Below are 22,048 nucleotides of genomic sequence, written 5' to 3'. Positions count from 1 at the left end.
TGCCATATATGAAATGAAACCACAACTTAATATTTAATATAATACCTTCATGCAACTTTGCAGCAAAGAGATTACAAGCACAAAAATTCAAATTGCCACTAAGGTGCATGCTCGAGCAATCCTTTTCTGCCAACAAAATGTACTTTCCAGAAAACTGCATGATGTGAGGAATTCATACAGAATATAATTATATATATGTACATCTGTTAATGAAACGCCAAAATTGCAGAAATGCGCCAATCAGTTTTGTGCATGCAAATTAAATTAAATAGGGGCTTATATAAGAATAGAATTTTCTATTCCCCCATAAAAATTGGAAAAGTTATACGTTCATCTCTACTGATAATTGTTACTATTTTAGCGTGTAACGGATATCGCTATAGAGGCGTATTTTACACTATAAAGATCAGGTATGGACAGGATCAGATGTAAACTTTATTAATAACTTAGTTTGTGTTGTGTAAGTGTTTGGTACAACTCTTTTGGTCCTGCGGTTTGGACGATGGTAGATGTCTGGGTCATAGTGCCATTAAAACTTCCAGTTTATGTTCAGAGGGGTATCACAGAAGAATACCCCTGTTATTAGGCTCAGAGAGGTATTACATTATCCCTCTATGTGACAATCGGAGAACAAAAATATAGTATGTTCTCTGATCGATAGGAGAGGAAATAACATGGAAGAAGTCCATGCTACGCCCCCTAGAGTCACATGCAGGTTATGCACAGACAATGATGATTTATCATCCTCTCTGCAGTTCTGCTCCATCAACCTCTTTTCTTCAGCAGGGTGGAGGACAGTTTAGAGCCCCATATCTCAGGATCCCTTAGGGCTATGAAGATGAACTTTGATTCATTTTAACAATGATAATTCCTTGGTGTCATTTTAAATATGAAATTCTGTTCTTTAAAAAAAAAAATCAAGGATCATTGTCATAGCCCTAACCAATCCTGAGATATCGGCATTAGTGCTGATAACTCTTAGTAGTTAGTTAGCAAATTTGCCATGACTTTTCTGATTATTTTAGCAGTGCTCTTCTTCAAAGCTTTACTGTCGGTTCACAGATTAGTCATCTTTTATTTAGCATATGCCATCTCTTTGTCAAAATTATATACAATTTTCATGTTTTTCATCAAGCAAAATAAACTATGCGCCGTTTAGAGCTGCTAACCTGTTCTTTGAAGAAGTGCTTGTGTGACTGCAAAGCCCCGGGACAAGAATTAGAATGTATCATTACTTACCATCTAAATGAAAAGGGAAAAAGTTGGAACTAACATGCTAAGCGAAAGAGAGGTCTGCAGGTGTGGACACTCGCCTATCTCTGCCTGTAGGGAGAACACCATAGTCACTTGTTATCTTGTATTTTCTGTAGACTTCTAAGCCCAGAATGAGCAAAGATATCAAATGAATAAGTAGTAAATTATACTGGAGCTGTGACAGCAATACATACATCCCCAAGAGCTGTCCTGACCAGGTAACACTTTTAACCCCTGATCGATGCAACCTATTATACGATTCAGCACACAGCAATTTCTGTTCAGTTTTTTCTATTGTTGCGTTCTGACAGCTATAACTCCCCCCCCCCCCCCCCCCTTCATTGTAGTTGTATTTATCAGTTGCTAAAATTTGTAACTTATTTCCTAAATTTTATTAAATCTTTCTAGGGGAGGCTGATACAAGAAACGCATATGGCATAAATAACAAGACGCCTAATTTATGTACAGCTATGAGAAAAACAAAGTACAGAAAAGTTAGAATTTTATAGTTTTATGTACCAGGACAACATAACTAAAAAACATTCTTAGAAGGCCTTAAAATTATGTCAAGAAAACTCCAGATATATGGCAAAACACGACAGATTACACCGTGTCATTTTTTTATTTAATGGCATCATAATGCTGTTTTTACTAACATTTTATTGGGATGTTTATAGGTGGGGGTAATATTGAAAAAAAGCATTACTCCTCTCTCACTGGTCCTCTAGCGGCAGCTTCTGTATACAGGATCCATCCAATAAGATTTCAGTGGTGACCTCTTCACAAATGTCTTGTTAGGGGGCATTCACACGGAGTAACACTGCGCTGATTCTGGCACAAAAACTTGTGTAAGAATCAGCGCTGCAAAACAGAATGCCATTGAGTTAAATGGGTTCCGTTTAACGCGCGTAACACATTGAAATCAATGGGTTAAAAAGCCTCCCATTGATTTTAATGTGTTACACGCGTTAAACGGAACCCATTGAAGTCAATGGGATTCTGTTTTGCAGCGCTGACTCTTACGCGAGTTATCGTGCCAGAATAGGCGCCTTGTTGCTCCGTGTGAATGCCCTCTTACTGACGTACCTATGGGTAAGTGGTCACAGCTGAGGCTTGTGATTGGCTACAGCAGTGGTAGGGAACCTTCGGCTCTCCAGCTGCTGTGAAACTACAACTCCCAGCATGCTCCATTCACTTCCATGGGAGTTCCCAGAACAGCAGAGCCAGTATGCATGCTGGGAGTTGTAGTTTTGCAACATCTGGAGAGCCGTACATTCCCTACCCCTGGGCTACAGTGTTCATCTGACACACTCCAGCCATGGGACCTGTATGCAGAAGTTAAGGAGACTTGAGTAATATGTTTGTTTTTTATGTTTAGAAACAATTTTTTTATTCCACAATTTTCTTACTGGTATTTCAACGTATTATATTAGCATTGTATTGTAGTTTATTGCGATTGTCACCCTAGGAGGACAATTATGGGAGAACATGAAAACTCATTTGCACCCTGAATAAGTTTTACTTTTGTTATGTTTATTAGAGATCTCTTTATCTATTGTTTGGCATAGTTACGAGTGGCAGCTTTTATGTAGTATTATGAAGGCAGGGGATATTTCACTGCATAACTAGACAGAAATTGTAAATAGACTTATGCTACGGTCCGACGTTGCAGAGACGCACCTTTTTTTTTTGTCAAGAATGGCTACAAAAGGAATGGAAAATTGTATAAGAAGTTCTTCTACTTCTGCTGAATCCACTCCTGGCTTTGGCTCAAAAACCGTGACAATTTGCAACAGAAAAAGCTGCGTTTCCACAATGTGGGGCCTCAGCCTTAATATTCTTTTGGAATGATGGTATAGACATATATATATATTTATTCTGTTTTCTCTGTAGGCTCTAGTGAACAATCCTAAAATTGATATTATTGACGGTAAATATGCATTCAAGCCAAAGTACAACTTAAAGGATAAAAAGGCACTGTTGAGGCTTCTGGACAAGCATGATCAGAGAGGACTGGGAGGAATTTTGTTGGAAGACATAGAAGAAGGACTTCCTAATGCACAGAAAGCTATTAAGGTATCAGTCCTTTTTATGCTAAGCTGTTTCCATTAGCCACATTGACTTTGAATGAAGCGACAGTACACATCCTTGTCAGCTCCATTCAAACTGCTCCCAGGGTCATAAATTCATCATGTATGGATAGGTCATAAATGTTATTGGTTTTATTTAACCCACTTTAATTGCTTTATTTGGGAAGGTCTTTAATGACGCACCTTATTGCTGCAAACATAAAAACAAATATACAATTGAACGTTTTCTTTTATCTCAGATTTTTGAGGCTTCCTAGGGGTAAGCATGTGAGTTTGTGTGAGACTAGGTAATATACAGACTGACTGGGAGAGACTCAGAGTACAAACCATTCGGTCACAGTCCAATGTTACACACCTGAGTGAACCTAGCCTGAGGCGGACGATTGAAAGATGGGGGGGGGGGGACATTGCAATAAATACAATGCAGTAATATTCACGGACAATGTCTCCCCACATTTCCTGTCCCTTCGCTTTGGACCGCCTTGACCACGTCTTCCAGCTGTGACTGGACTCTGTAAAGTTTGAAACATAGCCATCTTTGACTCCTCACTTCTCCACACACTCAACCTCAGGAACATCCTTCTTCCCAGCAGCGCCTACAGCAATGTACTGTGTGAGCGGGAAGGAAGCTCAAACTGTACAGCTCTATAGGCGCTGCTGGGAAGAAGGACGTTCATGACTGACTGTCAGGAACGCCCTTCTGACTGTGAATAGCTACGGTACCGATAGCTCTTCATCCGGGGCACAGATCAGGAAAGCCGACAGTGGGCTGAATTCAGCGCCCTGTCGGCTTTCCAGCAGTATATAAAACTGCCTATGCCCCAAACCCATGAAAGGTCCTCTTTAATCGTAGCAGGCTAGTGGGATCGCGATCTGGCCTGGGCCTATTCACTGCCGGCCTCTGCGGCCTATAGTACAAGGGGAAGCGGAGGCGGCAGTGAGCAGGTCCGAGGAGGTTGGTAAATAAGCCGCTACCTGCTGGAGATACTCCAGCAGGTAGCGGCCTATTATAAAACAAAAAAAAATGTCATTATACTTACTGATTTCGTCTCTCCCACTGCCTCCGTGATCCTCTTCTCTTGTCAGTCAGACATCTACGTATCAGCGTAGGTGGCGTGATGACGCTGCCTACGCTGATACGTAGACGTCTGAACCAGCGCAAGGAGAGCGGCAGCTCTCCTGCGCTGGTTTAAAGAAAAGTAAAAAAAAAATAAAAATCACCCGGGCTGCTGCCGCCCCCCACCCGTGCGCTGCCCGAGGCAGGCACCTAACCTCGCCTCATTAGAGGTGCCGTGCTGTGGGGCACAGACTAATCCCTGCACCAGTGTGAGATATGTACTAGTCCCCATAGAAGGGATCTGATACTGGCAAACAGTGTTTCATGGTTTGATTCTTGGTGTGGAAGGCTCGATGCTGGAGGATTGAGTAATATCTGAACCATTTTTTGAGCGTGCAGATCAATGAATCATATCATGGGTGTGACTGAGGTTTGACTGCCCTGAGATCCGGTACACACACATTTGCCTAAAACCTTGTCCTATTTTTCTGTGGTTAGCTCACACTTTTGGTGGTATTTCCATTTTTGGTGGTATTTCCACTTTTTATGAGTATTAATAAACGCTATGAGTATTAATAAGTTTTATATATTTTTTTGTTTGACCATTCCAATCTGTGATCCAAATCCAAAATCATACAGCATTGGAAGCACTTGCGGCCGCAAAATCACGGGCGCAAAATAACGTGGCGTATACGCTCCTAACTCCCATTGAAATCAATGGGATCTTTTATGGCGCGCAAACTCGCCATATACGCTCACGTTACATCATGTGAACGCACCCTAAAAAAAAAAAATACCTCCCATTCATTTCAATGGATGTTAGTAGCCGTTTTTTTCTCCTCTAGTCTAGTTGTTTGTTTTTTTGTTTTTCAGCTACAGGAAGAAAAGAAAAAAAACTATATGACTTAACTTTAGGTGGATTCCGCCTTGAAAATCCCATTGAAATCAAAGAGAGGCAGAAAAAACGCAAATCTGTTTCTGAATACGGTTTTTGATACATTTTTTTTTTTTTTTTTTAAAAGGGGGTTGTCCAGGGCCATACAGTGTGATGGAGCGCAAAAATTATGAAAACTGTGATGAAAAAACACATAATGTGTTAAAAAAAGACACAAAAAAGTTTTCTAATTTGATGAAGCAATTAGAAATTTTTCAACCTACAAAAACACTCCATATGAACATACCCTTAATTATTCTGGAAATGGTACCATGTCTATTTTTATTTGTTTTGCTTTGCTTTTCAAAAGGCTTTGGGAGACCAAATTATCTTTGTAACAAGACCGGACAAGAAGAAAATCCTTTTCTACAATGACAAAAGTTGCCAGTTCACTGTAGATGAAGGTACGTCTTCCTTATAAACTATTGCCGTGAGATGGGGCATATTCTCTCTATTAGTAACTTTCAGCTAATAGTGGATTACGCTGTGTTGCATTGTGTAACTGTTTGATTTTTAGTGGGTCAAAGTACACTACAAGTGACCTTGTCAGAATTTGTGTATTGATGGGGTAGTACTAAAGCAAGTCTGTTCTCACTGTGATGCAGTGACAAGGTGTAGAAGAAGCAGCAGCACCAACTTCTGTATTTATAAAGTGACATCTTGAGTCTGTATATTCGAGTATAAGCCGAATTTTTCAGCACAGTTTTTGTGCTTCCCCTTCCCCATCACCCAGCATCTACTGCACCCAAAAACTCCGACCATTTTAATTTTTGAAATTCTCCAATAGCTGCTGCATTTCCCCCCTCGGCTTATACTCGAGTCAATAAGTTTCCCAGTTTTTTGTGGTAAAATTAGGGGCCTCGGCTTATATTCGGGTCGGCTTATACTCGAATATATATATATATATATATATATATATATATATATATATATATATATATATATATATATACAGTGGGGCAAAAAAGTATTTAGTCAGTCACCAATAGTGCAAGTTCCACCACTTAAAAAGATGAGAGGCGTCTGTAATTTACATCATAGGTAGACCTCAACTATGAGAGACAAAATGAGAAAACAAATCCAGAAAATCACATTGTCTGATTTTGTAAGAATTTATTTGCAAATTATGGTGGAAAATAAGTATTTGGTCACCTACAAGCAATCAAGACTTCTGGCTCTCACAGACCTGTAACTTCTTCTTTAAGAGTCTCCTCTTTCCTCCACGCATTACCTGTAGTAATGGCACCTGTTTAAACTTGTTATCAGTATAAAAAAGACACCTGTGCACACCCTCAAACAGTCAGACTCCAAACTCCACTATGGTGAAGACCAAAGAGCTGTCAAAGGACACCAGAAACAAAATTGTAGCCCTGCACCAGGCTGGGAAGACTGAATCTGCAATAGGCAACCAGCTTGGATTGAAGAAATCAACTGTGGGAGCAATAATTAGAAAATGGAAGACATACCAGACCACTGATAATCTCCCTCGCTCTGGGGCTCCACGCAAAATCTCACCCCGTGGGGTCAAAATGATCACAAGAACGGTGAGCAAAAATCCCAGAACCACGCGGGGGGACCTAGTGAATGAACTGCAGAGAGCTGGGACCAATGTAACAAAGCCTACCATCAGTAACACACTACGCCGCCAGGGACTCAGATCCTGCAGTGCCAGACGTGTCTCACTGCTTAAGCCAGTACATGTCCGGGCCCGTCTGAAGTTTGCTAGAGAGCATTTGGATGATCCAGAAGAGTATTGGGAGAATGTCCTATGGTCTGATGAAACCAAACTGGAACTGTTTGGTAGAAACACAACTTTTCGTGTTTGGAGGAAAGAGAATACGGAGTTGCATCCATCAAACACCATACCTACTGTAAAGCATAGGGGTGGAAACATCATGCTTTGGGGCTGTTTCTCTGCAAAGGGGCCAGGACGACTGATCCGGGTACATGAAAGAATGAATGGGGCCATGTATCGTGAGATTTTGAGTGCAAACCTCCTTCCATCAGCAAGGCCATTGAAGATGAAACGTGGCTGGGTCTTTCAACATGACAATGATCCAAAGCACACCGCCAGGGCAACGAAGGAGTGGCTTTGTAAGAAGCTTTTCAAGCTCCTGGAGTGGCCTAGCCAGTCTCCAGATCTCAACCCTATAGAAAACCTTTGGAGGGAGTTGAAAGTCCGTGTTGCCAAGCGACAGCCCCAAAACATCACTGCTCTAGAGGAGATCTGCATGGAGGAATGGGCCAACATACCAACAACAGTGTGTGCCAACCTTGTGAAGACTTACAGAAAACGTTTGACCTCTGTCATTGCCAACAAAGGATATATAACAAACTATTGAGATGAAATTTTGTTACTGACCAAATACTTATTTTCCACCATAATTTGCAAATAAATTCTTACAAAATCAGACAATGTGATTTTCTTGATTTGTTTTCTCATTTTGTCTCTCATAGTTGAGGTCTACCTATGATGTAAATTACAGACGCCTCTCATCTTTTTAAGTGGTGGAACTTGCACTATTGGTGACTGACTAAATACTTTTTTGCCCCACTGTGTGTGTGTGTGTGTGTATGTATGTGTGTATATATATATATATATATATATATATATATATATATATATATAGTGTAAAACTTCTGCATATTAGACAGCAACTTTATGATTGTTTTAAATACATGCCACGGTATTCATCTGATGCTTTACACTGCTGACATCCTATTTCACTAGTGTAATTGACTTGGTTCCTACGGCAAGTAATGGTGGGGGTAATTTGATGCAATATTCTTATATTATCTAAAACTGATTTTTAAGTTGATTTGTTTTAATTCTTCAATTTATCATCTAGATATATTAATTATTTGATGTATTACACGTGTTTCAATTTTTTTTTCCATTTAGCTTACTTGTGTAGCGCCATCATATTCCGCAGCGCTTTACAGATATTGTCAGTCACTGTTCCATGTAAGGCTCACAATCTATATTCCCTGTATGTATGTGTTTGGAGTGTGGGGGGAAACCCACGCAAAAACAGGGAGAACATACAAACTCCTTGCAGATGTGGTACTGGGAAATTGTAATAAAAAGAGTATACAATAAAAAAGTGACACTTGAGGCAAAAAGAAACAATTTAAAACCATAAAAAACTAAAAGTTCAAATCACCCCACTTTGCCTAGAATATGTATAAAACTAACAAATTACTATGAATCACATACACATTCCTGTGTCTGAAAACGCACAAACTTATAAAAATAGTTTTCCTGTTCAGTGACCTTTGTAGCGGGAAAGAAAATCAAAAGTGCCGAATCTCTGTTTTTTTTTTTTTTTGCTGTTTATTTGAATAAAAAGTAAATGAAAGCAATAGACTTTCTTGAAAATAGTATAACGAAAAAGTACAACTGGCCCTGCATCCCCTATGCATCCCTGTACATGTAAATATAAATAAGTTACTGGTGTTAGAATACGGTGACTTTAAGGAAAAATAATTCTTTGCAAAGTTTGCCTTTTTTTTGAAGGGGAGGGGGGGTTAAAACTTTAAAAAATTTGGGATTCCCACAATAGTACTGAAACAGTTTTCTTGCACAGTGAACGCTGTAAATAAAGCCCGTAAGAAAGTCGCCCAAATGCACTTTTTCTCCAATTCCCTATTCTGAATTTTTTTCCAGCATCCCTGTACATTGTATAGAATAATAAATGGTGGCATCATGAGGAAAAATTTGTCCTGCAAACATCAAGACCTCATATGGCTCTGAGAGCGGCGAAATAAAAAAAAGTTATGGTTTTTGGAAGGTGGAGAATCAAAAACAAAAATAGAAAAATGTCACCGGCAGGAAGGGGTTAAAGGCTTGCCCATGTGGTCTCCAGACCAATATCCATCAAAATCAGGACTCATAGCCCAATGTTATGTATATGCTTTCTGAGTACAGCTTCAGATGCAGCCTCCAATTTAACTTGCAGTACAGAATGGATGACTACGTGCCATTCTTCCAATCAGATGATCCGTCCAGGCAGAGGTCACTTTGCACTGCTTGCTGCTATTCCTGTTCCTTGTCATTCTTCCAACATCCAGTAGAGGCAGCATTGAACATTTCTTGGCAATTTGGCCTGGGCACATAGTAATCTCCTGGAGTGAGGAGTCTTAGCTCACGGATTCTGCCCCGTGTTGGTAAACACAAGGCATTACATGATCATACCACACCAGCTGACCTGATATTTTTTTCATTCAGTTTTCATGTGGCTAAAAAAACCCTTTGCTTTTGATGTGGTTTTTATGCCCCTCCCAAACAGCACAGATTGGAGCTAGGCAAGTGAAGATTTTGCAGATCTTACCGACATCTGCTTCTTACTCAATTTTCATAACCTTATAGAGTGTCCTCTTTGAGTTTGTAGTTTTAGTGTTGAGGAGTGCATCATCATCATCTTATAGTGAACTGAATGCTGCTGTTTTTCCTTTTAATGTGAACAGAGGTTAAGTGATTGTTTTAATGTAGAATTTTCAATTGTATCCACTAGGTGGCAGCAGATCACACAAATTGTAATCTTACCTTATTCTGGCTTTTGTAAAATAGATTGGCCAGGCATATAAACAGACTATTCCATTATTATCTTCCAAAGAATAAAGGAACTCATTATATTATTTATTCTTATTTCTTTTTAGAGAACTATTGATTTCATGATGTTGTACATTTGAGGGTTTACGTAAAACACACAAAACAAATATAATCCTAACAATACAGTGAGATACAGGGCCCTGCCCACAAGGGTTTGCAGTTTGAGGGAAGGGGAATAGAGACAGTAGGTGAGCTTAGACGCTCGGCTGATAGTAGAGGAAAGATTTAGGACTAGTTCACACGTGGGACGCCCGTGCCGGTTTTGACACAGAGAGAGACGCGGCGAGCCGCGTCTCTCTCTGGTCAAAACCCGCCTGCAACGACCATCGTGGTCGCGGCTTTCCCCTCCTATGTTGGCTCAAATGAATGAGCCGACATAGGAGGGAGCTGCCGCTAGGACATGTCATGCTGACATAGGAGGGTGCTGCCGCTAGGAGGGTGCTGAAGAAAGGACATGCCGCTTCTTTTCTCCGCTAGCAGCAGCCCGCCGCTAGTGGAAAAAAGAAGCCCGGCGGTCTGCATAGACCACCATTGTAAAGGGGCGGATTTTGAAGTGAAATCCGCTGTCAAAATCCGCCCCTTTGTTCACGTGTGAACGAGCCCTTAGAGTGACGCACAACTTTGCAGAAAAGTAGCTACAGTTTTTGCTACAGTTTTTTGAGCCAAACTCCGTAGTGGCTTGAAAGGAATTGGAAAATAAATAATAATAAATACACCGTATATACTCGAGTATAAGCCGACCCCCATAATTTTACTACAAAAAAACTGGGAAAACTTATTGAATCAAGTATAAGCCTAGGGGGGGAAAGCAGCAGCTACTGGAAAATTTCAAAAATTAAAATGATCGGAGTTTTTGGGAGCAGTAGGTGCTGGGAAAGGGGAGGGGGTTTTTGGTTGTCTGTCTGCCCCTTCCCTGAGCTTGAGGACTGTTTTTTCTACCCCCACTTGGAACTCAGTCTGGCTGAATATAGGGTATCTGCAGTGCTCCTATTAACCCCTTCCCGACGGAACAGGAGCACTGCAGATACCCTATATTCCCCACTATTTTATGGGAGATTCTATGCATTGATATTGTGGCTGGTCATAGACCCCAGGCCCCCCCCCCCCCCCCCCCCTCGTAAATTTTTTTTTTTTTTTTTTTTTTTTTGCTGACTCGTGTATAAGCCAAGGGGGGCTTTTTCAGCACAAAAACTGGACTGAAAAATTCGGCTTATACTTGAGTATATACGGTAAATAAATTGGAATACAAAGGAATCACTTCAACGTTTACCTCCTATTAAAAACCCTTTTGGTTTTGGCTCCAAAAACTGCTGCATTTCTGACGATTTTGCTACAGTTTTTTGAGACAAATCCAGGAGTGGATTGAGCAGAAGATAGATGTCAATGAGTGGAAGCATTATTGTTTGGATGCTAAATGCAGCAAACTCTGCAGACCTTAACTACAAGTTTATAGCTGCAATCCTGTCTCAGTGATGTGCTGTGTTGTAGCATGTAGATGTCATTCTAAAGTCCAGTCTATGAGACTTGCCACACTGCAAAACTGCTTGCACTTGTCGTAGAGTGTACAATTGTCCTTTGTTTTTCTGAAGATGTCTGCAGTCTTATTATATTTTTACTATTGGCCCAAGGGTCCCTTTTCTTAGATATACCTACAGCTATAGTATTAAAAAAATGTGGAAAAAAAAACCCCAAAACATAAATTTTGCTTAGTTCAGTTGACCACTACGGTGTCCGAGGCCTAGTGGTAGTACATGCAGGGTCGGACTGGCCCGCCGGAGCACCGGGGAATCCCCCGGTGGGCCCCAGGCCCCGACTATGTAGAAGCACTGGTCAGGGGCCCGATCGGGATGTCAGGGACTGGTTCGGGCCCCTGTCCAGTGCATTTGCATTGATAAACTGAGCGATGCTGCTAGTGGCAGGGGCTGGAACAGTAAGTTCGGGGCCCCAGGCTGCTGGCAGCGCTGTAATGAATAAAGAGGCACGGCTGCTGCAGTTTCCCAGGGCCCCGACACTTACACAGAGGGGCCTCCTGCCAGTGCAATCTTAAGAAGCGATCTCTCTGCAAGCCGGGACTTTCCCCCCTCCTCTTCAGAGTGAGTCATCACTTACATCGGCCCGTGTGGGGACAGAGGAGTCTGCTGCTGCTGCTGCTGCTTCACAAATGTGAGTATATTTTTTTCTTTTTTTTTGGTAAAATGTAATATTTAATATGTATGTGTGTACATTTGTTTAACCCTTAAGTCCTATCATGGTGTCTATCATACACCATTACCATACACATATCACTATGATAGACACCATGATAGTACTTAAGGGTTAAAGCATGTGTCTTGTATACTGTGTGAGGACTGTATGTTTGTATACAGGAATGTGTGTGTATATACAGTATGCTATAATAATGTGTGAGTGTATGTATATATGTTGGTATATATGGTATATGAATGTATATAAATGTGTATATGCTAGATATATATCTATATCTATATATCTATCTATATAAGAGTGTGTGTGTGTGTGTGTGTGTGTGTGTGTGTGTGTGTATATGTATGAGTGTGTAGGTAACTGTTGCAGTTTTTGGAAATCGCAGCACTTATACCTACGGAAACACCTATAGTGTCCCTATAAGTATAATGGAAGCAGAAAGTCCTCAGAGCAAACCTCTGTGGAGTTTCTGCAAAAAGCGCTGCAGGAAAACTGATGCGTTGCCGCCGGGGGTTTTCCTGCAGCGCTTTTTTGCTGCGGGATGCTGTGTTAGGCCTTATCCTTATAGTATAATGTATAGTATATTGAGATGTTAAGGAGGAGCTCTTACCACCTGGGGCACATGCGGTTTTATATACCGCTAGAAAGCCAACAGTGCGCTGAATTCAGTGCAGCTTTCCTGATCTGTGCCCCCGATGAAGAGCTATCGGTCCCGGTACTGTAGCTCTTCACTGTCAGAAGGGCGTGTCTTATAGTCAGTCAGGAACGTCCTTCTTCCCAGCAGCGCCTATTGCGCTGTACTGTGAGTGGTGAGGAACGCCCCCTCCCCTCCTGATAATGCTCGTCCATAGACGTGTACTGGGGGGAGGTAGCGTTCCCACCGCTCAGCGTCATCACTAGGCGGAAAGCAAAGCCCCCTCACAACAGTACAGGGCAATAGACGCTACTGTGAGGAAGGGCGTTACTGATTGACTGTCCCTTCTGACAGTGAAGAGCTACAGTAACGGGACTGATAGCTCTTCACCCAGGGAACAAAACGGGAAAGCTGCACTGAATTCAGCGCACTGTCGGCTTTCTAGCGGTGTATTAAACCTCATGTGCCCCAAATGGTGAAAGGTCCTCTTAGGATTAGGCAGAACAGTGAGACGCAGTGTTTTTCATTGAGCTTTTGTCCCCAGCGCCCCGTTATCCTCCTGCCTGTGTCTGTTCAGTCTCATGGCCTCATTTCTGGAAATCCTGTATCTAATTGGTTTCAGTGGTCCCATGAGGCGCAGGACTCCCAGCAAGGAGGCGCCGGCACGAGACTAAATGGACACTGGCGGCGGACAATGGAGCAATGGGGACAGGTGAAGGCGCTTTTTATTTTTTTATTTTACACCTCCCTCCCAGCACATGGGTCGCTCCAATTCCTGGACAAATCTTTAAAGGATTTATCCATCTTTATAATATTGATGGTCTGTCCTTAGGATAGGCTGTCAATATTACATCTGTGATGATACAACAGCCAGGACCTCTGCAGATCAGCTCTTCCAGGACAGCGTGGCTACAGGTAATGGTAACATTTCTAGGAGTTGCACTGTTCACTTTCCATACAGAGTGTAGCAGTAGGTTTAGGTAGTATGTTGTTGCACATTGTATGGCAGGTGAGCAGCATGGCTCCCGAGATGGTATTACCTTTAGCTGCCCTGTCTCGGCATCGCTGGTCTGCAGGGTCCTGGTGGTGGGCCCCTAGAAACAATTCCACTGGTGGGCCCTAGACACCCCAGTCCGACCCTGAGTACATGGCAATAATGTTGTGTGGAGTATATACTGCACAGATGAAAAAACAAAGCAGTTTTTTTTTTTTTTTTTCTTTTAAACAAAAAAAAAAAAACAGGATCTGAAATACCAGGAATACCAAATCAAAGCAGCGTCTGGCACTGTTCATTCTCCCTTCATTTCTGGGCTACAGCGTAACATCCACACTGTCAACAGGCATAATTCATGCAGTACCATCTGTTTCACCTGCCATGAATTCTAGCAGATAGCGGCTTATCAACAGCTTAGATCTAAGCCATGGCAGTGTGCTTATTATGTCATTGATGGATTGCTGGTGTGTTACTGAACCACTATAGGGAAGCATACTGCCTATACACAAGTAATATCATAAATATCTAGTTCATTAACAAGGAAAAATAAATGCAGGACGAGACTGTGGGTGAAAAAAGAAATGCAGTTTTACAAATAAATTTGTCCCCTCATATGAATGGTCAGGTATGCACACTGCATTTCTTACTCTTTACTAGTACCTATTTGTTTTGTTTGGAGGCCACCTTCTTTACCCTTATACTTTTTTTTTTTTTTTTTTTTTTTTTTTATCTGACTTTTGTAGTGTCAGGCTTTGGATTTGAAGATTACTAAAAATGCATGTTGTAATTTTGTTGATGTTTATGCATGGATATTTATTACTGAATTTATCTTTCTACTGCTCTGTTTAAATGTTTAACCGGTTAAGGACCAGGTCTAAAAGTGTGTTGAGGACCAGGCCTCATTTTTCAAAACTGACATGCATCACTTTGTATGGCAATAACTTTGAATAACTATCGCTATAACTATCGCTATAACTTACACAAGAGTAACTTACGCAAGAGTTGTTTTTTTTTTCATGAAACATTGTACTTCACGTTAGTGGTAAACATTGATCAAAATTTTTGTATTTATTTCTAAAAAAAATTTGGAAAAAAAATCTCAATTTTCAAAATGTGAAATGCTCTGCTCTTCAGGCAAATAGTCATACTTCCCAAATACATGAATAAATATTATCTCCCATATTTTTGCTTTATATCGGCATCATCTTTTAATTATCCTTTAATTTATTTTGGATGTTAGAAGGATTTGAAGTGTAACAGGGATTTTTCCAGATTTACAAAAAAATTTCACAAACTCATTTTTTAGGGACGACTTCAGTTCTGAAGGGGATTATAAAGGCCTATATAATAGAAACTTCCATAAAGCACCACATTTTTAAAACCGCACCCCTCAAATAATTGGAAACAGCAGTTGGGAAGTTTGTTGACCCTTTAAGCATTTCACAGGAATTAAAAGAATATGGAGATGAAATTTAGACGTTTCATTTTTATCCAATAATATATTCATTTATGCCTAAAATTGGCATTTACTTGGCGGAACCCTTTGGATCCTGCCATCATGTTTGACAGCGGGAACCAAAGGGTTAAAACGTCCGGTCGGAGCTCAGCTCTGACCGGACGTTCTCAAGGCGGGTGTTAGTAACAGCTAGCACTTGCTCCTGATCCGTCAAGGGGGTCTCTGAAAGCCGGCCGTAAATTTACAATTGGCTGGTCTTCAGAGACCAGGACCGCTGGCCATAAAATTATGGCTGGCGGTCCTTAACTGGTTAATTTGGCCTAGGTGTATATAGTGTGTGTGTGTGTGTGTGTGTGTGTGTGTGTGTGTGTGTGTGTATAAATCATAAATATATGATCATAAGATCATAGATCATAAATATCTTTGTGTCTGAGAAGAATCGTAAAACTCAATGTCTCTTTAACCCGCAGTTTTTGTAGATGAGACGACAACATTCTTTTTATGATTTATATATTGAGGCATAGTTTGCATTGGTAGACATGGTTGTGTGTCCTTGAAGGAAATGTTGGGTTGTGACACATGGTGTTTTCCTTTAGAATTTCAGAAACTGTGGAGGAGTGTTCCAGTAGACTCCATGGATGAAGAGAAGATTGAGGAGTACCTGAAGCGACAAGGCATTTCCTCTATGCAGGATTCCGGACCAAAGAAAATTGTAAGTTATAGGCATAATGGCTGAGGTATTCTTTAAAGGGATCCAATCATTGGAATCCCATTTTTTTTCTCCCTAACACGTAGGAATCGCTTTAAGAAAGGCTATTCTTCTCCTACTTTTAGATGTCTTCTCCGCACTGCCATTTGGTAAAAATCCCGGTTTTCTTCTGTATGCAAATGAGTTCTCTTGCAGCACTGAGGGTGGTCCCCAGCGCTCAAACAGCACCCAAGGCCCCATGGCATAGCCGACTACACATGCCTAGAAGGTTGAAACAGAGAGAGGCGTTCCAGATGAAGATAGAGGAAGCACTGGAGAGTTCTCTCGCAGCATTGGAGATGCCCCCAGTGCTGTTTGAGCGCTGGGGACCGCCCCAAGTTCTGTGACAGAACTCTATTTGCATACAGAAGAAAACCGAGATTTCTACTGAACAGCGGCATGAAGAAGACTTCTAAAGGTAGGAGAAGAATAGCCTTTCTTAAGGCTATTCCTACGTGTTTGGGAGAAAAAAATGGAATTCCAGTAATTGGATCCCTTTAAAGTCATTTTGTTGTATAACTTTGCCGTCTATCAGCTAAAAAGATGTCTTTCTTATCCTGCATTGAAGGTCTGTTTTCATGAAAATCAGTGTTTTACTCTTATGCAAATTTACTGAAAAGGGGCTTTAAGGTTGTGTCCTCTTCTTCCAGTGCTTCACTCTCTGCTCTAGATCAGTGTTTCCCAACCTTTCCCATCAGACTCTGGGGAACCACTAGGAAAAAAAAAAATTTTGATTGAAGCACCCCTACCAAATCATTTTTACCAAAAGACAATAAACTTCAGTTTCAATATTTTATTTTGTTTTTGTATTTTTTTCTTTTAAATTACAGCTGGAACATAAATTTTTCACTTTTAAATTTAGAAAATCTCACCCAAAACCACATCTAAACTGCATGCATTTTTTCTGTTGCAGTTTTGATGCATTTGTAACTGCAACACAACTGCACCATGTGAATGCACCCTCAACTACACCATCTTATACTTTCCACCCACCACATACAAAAATTCCCGTTTTACCTTGATAAAGCTCCCTTAGTGGCCCTATGTAGTATCATTCTCCATAGTGGCTCCCTAGTCATCGTCAGACACTTAATAATGCATACCCAGTGCCCTCCTTTCTTCCCCCACCAGACACCTAATGATGCATCCCACTGGACCCCAGTCAAGTAATAATGTTCTTCAGTAGCCCACAGGCAAGTAAATGTCTCCAAGTAGCTCCCAAACAACTATTAATTTTCCCGTGCCCCCAGACAACTAATAATGTCTGCCAGTGGCCCCCAGGCAAGTATTAAGTCCCCCCCAGACAAGTGATAATGTCCCAATAACTAATTATGTTTTCGTCACGCTTGATCTTCAGTTAGGGGTGGTTATCTATAGCAGGGAGCGAACCCCTGGCAGGAGTAGAAATGCCCCTAAAAGCCATGGCTGAGATCGATGGGCAAATCCATGCTGTATTTTCTGGTAAATATGATGTATTTTTTGCCTGACTAATGAAGACCTCTAATAAATATTACAGATTCCAGTACAAAAACGGAAGAATACAAACTCGCAGAAGAAACGGAGATTCAAGACTCATAATGACCACTTGGCGGGTGTACTCAAAGATTACACAGATGTTACACCCGGGAAACAGTAGGAATGCTGCAGTCATCAGGAGAGGGAAGTTTACAGAAGAGTAGGGGCTTTATTTAGCTCTTATTGCCTTGGAGCCTTAACATGACTCCACATCATTCAGACCTTTCAGTCAAGTGTTACCTTCTCCCAACCATTGAGAAACTGTTCTGTCTTTTAGGATCTTGCTATGTATTGAAGGATTGAATTCAAATCACAAGTCCTATGAGTCAAACCTCGGCTAAAACTGATCTTGAGTGCTTATTGCTGAAATTGAGTGGATACGGCAACTCTCAAATTGACTTCACTGTATATATTGGCTAAGCAATTTTTGAGGAATATGTATTTTGTTTGCTTATGTCTTTACTTGTTGCTTAACATACAACTTATAGACAATATTTTATATTAGGTATTGCAATGTTTACTTTTTTGTGTTTAAATAATAAAAAAAAAAAGAAAAAAAAAAAGTTTAATTTCTGGAGTGAAAATGTGACAAACAGCAATTCGGTTCCATAATATTAGTTCTCCTATGTATGTTTACCCTTGAACTTTTTTTTTATTTATTTTATTTTGTTCCCATAATTATTATAGCCATAATAATGCCTCGTTTTTGTGGGATGAATTATATTTTTTTTTATGGAAACATTAATTGTACATTTAATGTATTGAAAATTTGTGGGGTAGAATGAAAAAAACATCAATTCTGCTTTTTCGTGTTTTATGGCATTTACTGCATGGGACAAAAATGATGTTAACTACTATTCAGCAGGTCAGTTCATTCATGGTAATACCAAATCTATATAGTTTTTATTTTGCTCTTTATAGAAAAAAGAAAAAACTTTTATTTTTACATTGATTGATTGGAGCTTTCTTCAGAGGTGGTTCTCTGGGGTGCTATAAATGAAAAGAAAACCATATTGGGACTAGAGTTACCCCATATCACCTCACTTCTGCCAATTCTCACTCTGCTTTTCAGTAAAATGGAATTCGGAGTATTTACATGGAGGTCAGACTAAAATACAGTGTTGGGTACATTCATGGGTTTGAAACGTGTCTGCCGGTTAGCGTCCTCTGCTCTCCGCGGTGAAACAGGGTTTTGTTTTTTTTGTTTTTTTTTTTTTTAAACCAGACACAGTGTCGGACATGCAGGACTTTGTGTCCAGTAAAAGAAAAAACTGTTTTGCCACGGAGAGCAGAAGATGCTCACCGGCGGACAATGAATGTCTGTTTCCGTCTTCTGCCGACAGGAAACGGAAACCTGCATAACAGAGATCGGGTGCTGGTGTGAACCCGCCCTTATATGTATTCTAGGGAAAGGAGTGATTTAGAACTTTTATTTATTATTATATTTTTTAAAACTTTTTTTTTTTCACTATTTTATTAGCCCCCCCTAGGGGACTTGAACCTGCAGTCATTTGATTGCAACTCCCATAGACTGCAATACAAGTGTATTGCCGTCTATGGGAGATTCTCTGCATTACTATTATGGATGGTCATAGACCAGCCGTAATAGTAATATAGCGATGACAGGCCTGGGAGCCTTCATTAGGCTTCCGGCTGTCATCAAAACAGGTCGGCTCCTGTGAGCTTGTCGCGCAGGAGTCAGCCTGCAACTTTAAAGGTATGGGGCCGGTGGGGACATCTCCAGAGGGCACCTCCGCTGTAACTCTTACAACAGAGATGCCGAAGCAGCTCCGGCATTTCCCACTTTGAGATTACAGCGGAAGTGCCGTTTTCTATGGCGACCTCTCTGCAGCAGCGCCATTACACTTATGCCCGGTTCACATATGCGGATGTGTTCCGTCCGTAAGGGTCCGCATGAGCACTACTGCCAGGAGCATGGCGATGCTGTACTTTTCAAACTGCAGAAGTACTTATGGTACTTCTGCTAGCATGCCAGGAAGCAGACACACGCCGGTTGCGGGCCTGAGCTTACGCGGCCACGTCACCCGGCGTGTGATAGAGCAGTAGGGGGGCAGGGTCTGCAAAAGAACGCACCCGATGCCCATTTAAATAAATGATAGGTGTCACGGACACAGCTAGTGTCCGCTCCTAATGTTCGTGCCAGATTTTGAGCGGACACTACCTGTCGGACACCGACGGTAGTGTGAACGCCCCCTTAGCTGGTAAACATTACAAATGTAACTCTCTATTTATTTACTTTATTTTTTATTATTGTTTTATTGGTTGTTTGGTGACCATTTTTGTAATATAATTTATTATACTACTTTTTTTTTTTTTTTTTTTTTTTTTAAATATATAACTGGCTATAACATTCTCCCTAGCACCCATATAACAGAGCTGTTACTAGAGAAAGTCTGTACACATTTGTATTGTAAATATGCGAAGCTGAAATATTTATCAAAGTGGGGTATGGTCATTTCAAATGGCTGAATGGAAGATCAGCGCTGGAGCCTAGGTGAATAAGGGGGCATTCACACTACCGTTGGTGTCCGTTGCAACTGTCCGTTCAAGATTTTAGCAACAGACACTAGTTGTGTCCGTTACAATTTCCATTTATTTCAATGGGATTTCATCTGTTGTACGTTTGTGTCCTTAAGGGTCTGTTAACAACCATGTCCGTTTTTTCAAGCGGACAGAAAAATCACACATGCAAGATTTTTTTGTCCGTGTGAAAAAACGGACAGAAAGTGTCCGTTTTTCTTTAACATTGAGGTCTATGGGCAATGGGCAGTAACTGATGGCTATCATTTACAGTCCGTTATTTTTTGTCCGTTTATTTTCTGCACATGCTCAGAAAGAATAAACAGCAAAAAGAAAAAAACGGACAGTATAAAAAACGGACACTAACTGATGCTAACTGATACTAATGTGTCGGTTTTTTTTTAACTGATCCATTAAATGGATCAGTTAAAAAAAATGCACACCTTAACATCAGTTAGTGTCAGTTTAATGTCCGTTATGATAGGTGTCCGTTTTTTTTCTTTTAAACGTACACCTTCATAACGGACACCAACGGTAGTGTGAACGCCCCCTAACACTGTTTATTATGTTTTTAATCGCCACCCCTGGACCTTCGCTCATTACAGTCTGGAGTCTGAAGAGACCCTAGAGCAGGGGTGCTCACACTTTGTCAGCATGTGAGCTACTTTATAACATGACCAAGTCGAAAGATCTACTACCCACTTCTTGTGGACAGGGCTGGGGCGGGCCTGTGGGTGGAGCGTGAGAGCAGGAGACAGCGGCATTCTGTGGCCACCCAGGGATCCCTGCTGTCTGCTTGTTCACAGCGCAGGCTGAGAGTTATCTCTGAACACTGGCAGGCTGGGTCTGCGGCAGCTGAGGTGGGAGAGTCTGTCCATAGGACAACAATTAGTCGTACACTGCACAAATCTGGCCTTTATGGAAGAGTGGCAAGAAGAAAGCCATTTCTCAAAGATATCCATAAAAAGTCTTGTTTAAAGTTTGCCACAAGCCACCTGGGAGACACCAAACATGTGGAAGAAGGTGCTCTGGTCAGATGGAACCAAAATCCAACTTTTTGGCCACATTGCAAAACGATATGTTTGGCGTAAAAGCAACACAGCTCATCACCCTGAACTCCCCACTGTCCAACACAGTGGTGGCAGCATCATGGTTTGGGCCTGCTTTTCTTCAGCAGGGACAGGAAAGATGGTTAAAATTGATGGGAAGATGGATGGAGCCAAATACAGGACCATTCTGGAAGAAAACCTGTTGGAGTCTGCAAAAGACCTGAGACTGGGACGGAGATTTATCTTCCAACAAGACAATGATCCAAAACAGAAAGCAAAATCTACAATGGAATGGTCCACAAATAAACGTATCCAGGGGTTAGAATGGCCAAGTCAAAGTCCAGACCTGAATCCAATCGAGAATCTGTGGAAAGCTGAAAACTGCTGTTCACAAACGCTCTCCATCCAACCTCACTGAGCTCCAGCTGTTTTGCAAGGAGGAATGGGCAAGAATTTCAGTCTCTCGATGTGTAAAACGGATAGAGACAAAACCCAAGCGACTTAGAGCTGTAATCGCAGCAAAAGGTGGCGCTACAAAGTATTAACACAAGGGGGACGAATAATTTCGCACGCACAATTTTTCAGTATTTCTTTGTTAAAAACGTTTAAAATATCCAATAAACTTCGTTCTACTTCACAGTTGTGTCCCACTTGTTACTGATTCTTCCCCCCAAAATGTATACCTTTATGTTTGAAGCCTGAAATGTGGCAAAAGGTATTCAAGGGGGCCCGAATACTTTCGCAAGGTACTGTACTTATATCTCTCAGTTCCTGTTTATTTCTGACCCTCCCCTTCACAAGACTTCTAAGTAATCAGATATTTGTGTGCTCAGCCCATCTTTATCAAGGCAGATTCTGCAGAAATTTGAGTGAAATTTCTGATACACTACACTAGACAACAGTATTAGGACACTTACACTTTACACCTACAGAAGCTTTTATGATATACAGTCTAAATCCAT

The 22,048-nt window shown here is 41.1% G+C and overlaps 1 protein-coding gene across 1 annotated transcript in view; it reads left to right on the top strand.

The window, feature by feature from the left end:
- GTF2E2 (general transcription factor IIE subunit 2) overlaps positions 1 to 17,992 on the top strand; it is a 42,395-nt gene extending 24,403 nt beyond the window's left edge. Inside the window, exons 5-8 of the mRNA XM_075264838.1 lie at positions 3,148 to 3,330; positions 5,646 to 5,739; positions 15,830 to 15,945; positions 17,498 to 17,992. Coding sequence (XP_075120939.1) covers positions 3,148 to 3,330; positions 5,646 to 5,739; positions 15,830 to 15,945; positions 17,498 to 17,617 — 513 coding nt within the window. The 3' untranslated portion in view covers positions 17,618 to 17,992. The remainder of the gene's footprint in view (positions 1 to 3,147; positions 3,331 to 5,645; positions 5,740 to 15,829; positions 15,946 to 17,497) is intronic.
- Positions 17,993 to 22,048: the final 4,056 nt, after the last annotated feature.

Source organism: Leptodactylus fuscus, chromosome 1 (assembly GCF_031893055.1).
Source record: "Leptodactylus fuscus isolate aLepFus1 chromosome 1, aLepFus1.hap2, whole genome shotgun sequence".
Lineage (NCBI taxonomy): Eukaryota > Metazoa > Chordata > Amphibia > Anura > Leptodactylidae > Leptodactylus > Leptodactylus fuscus.
The sequence above is the reverse complement of the archived record's forward strand: the minus strand, read 5'-3'. Positions and strand labels throughout refer to the sequence as shown.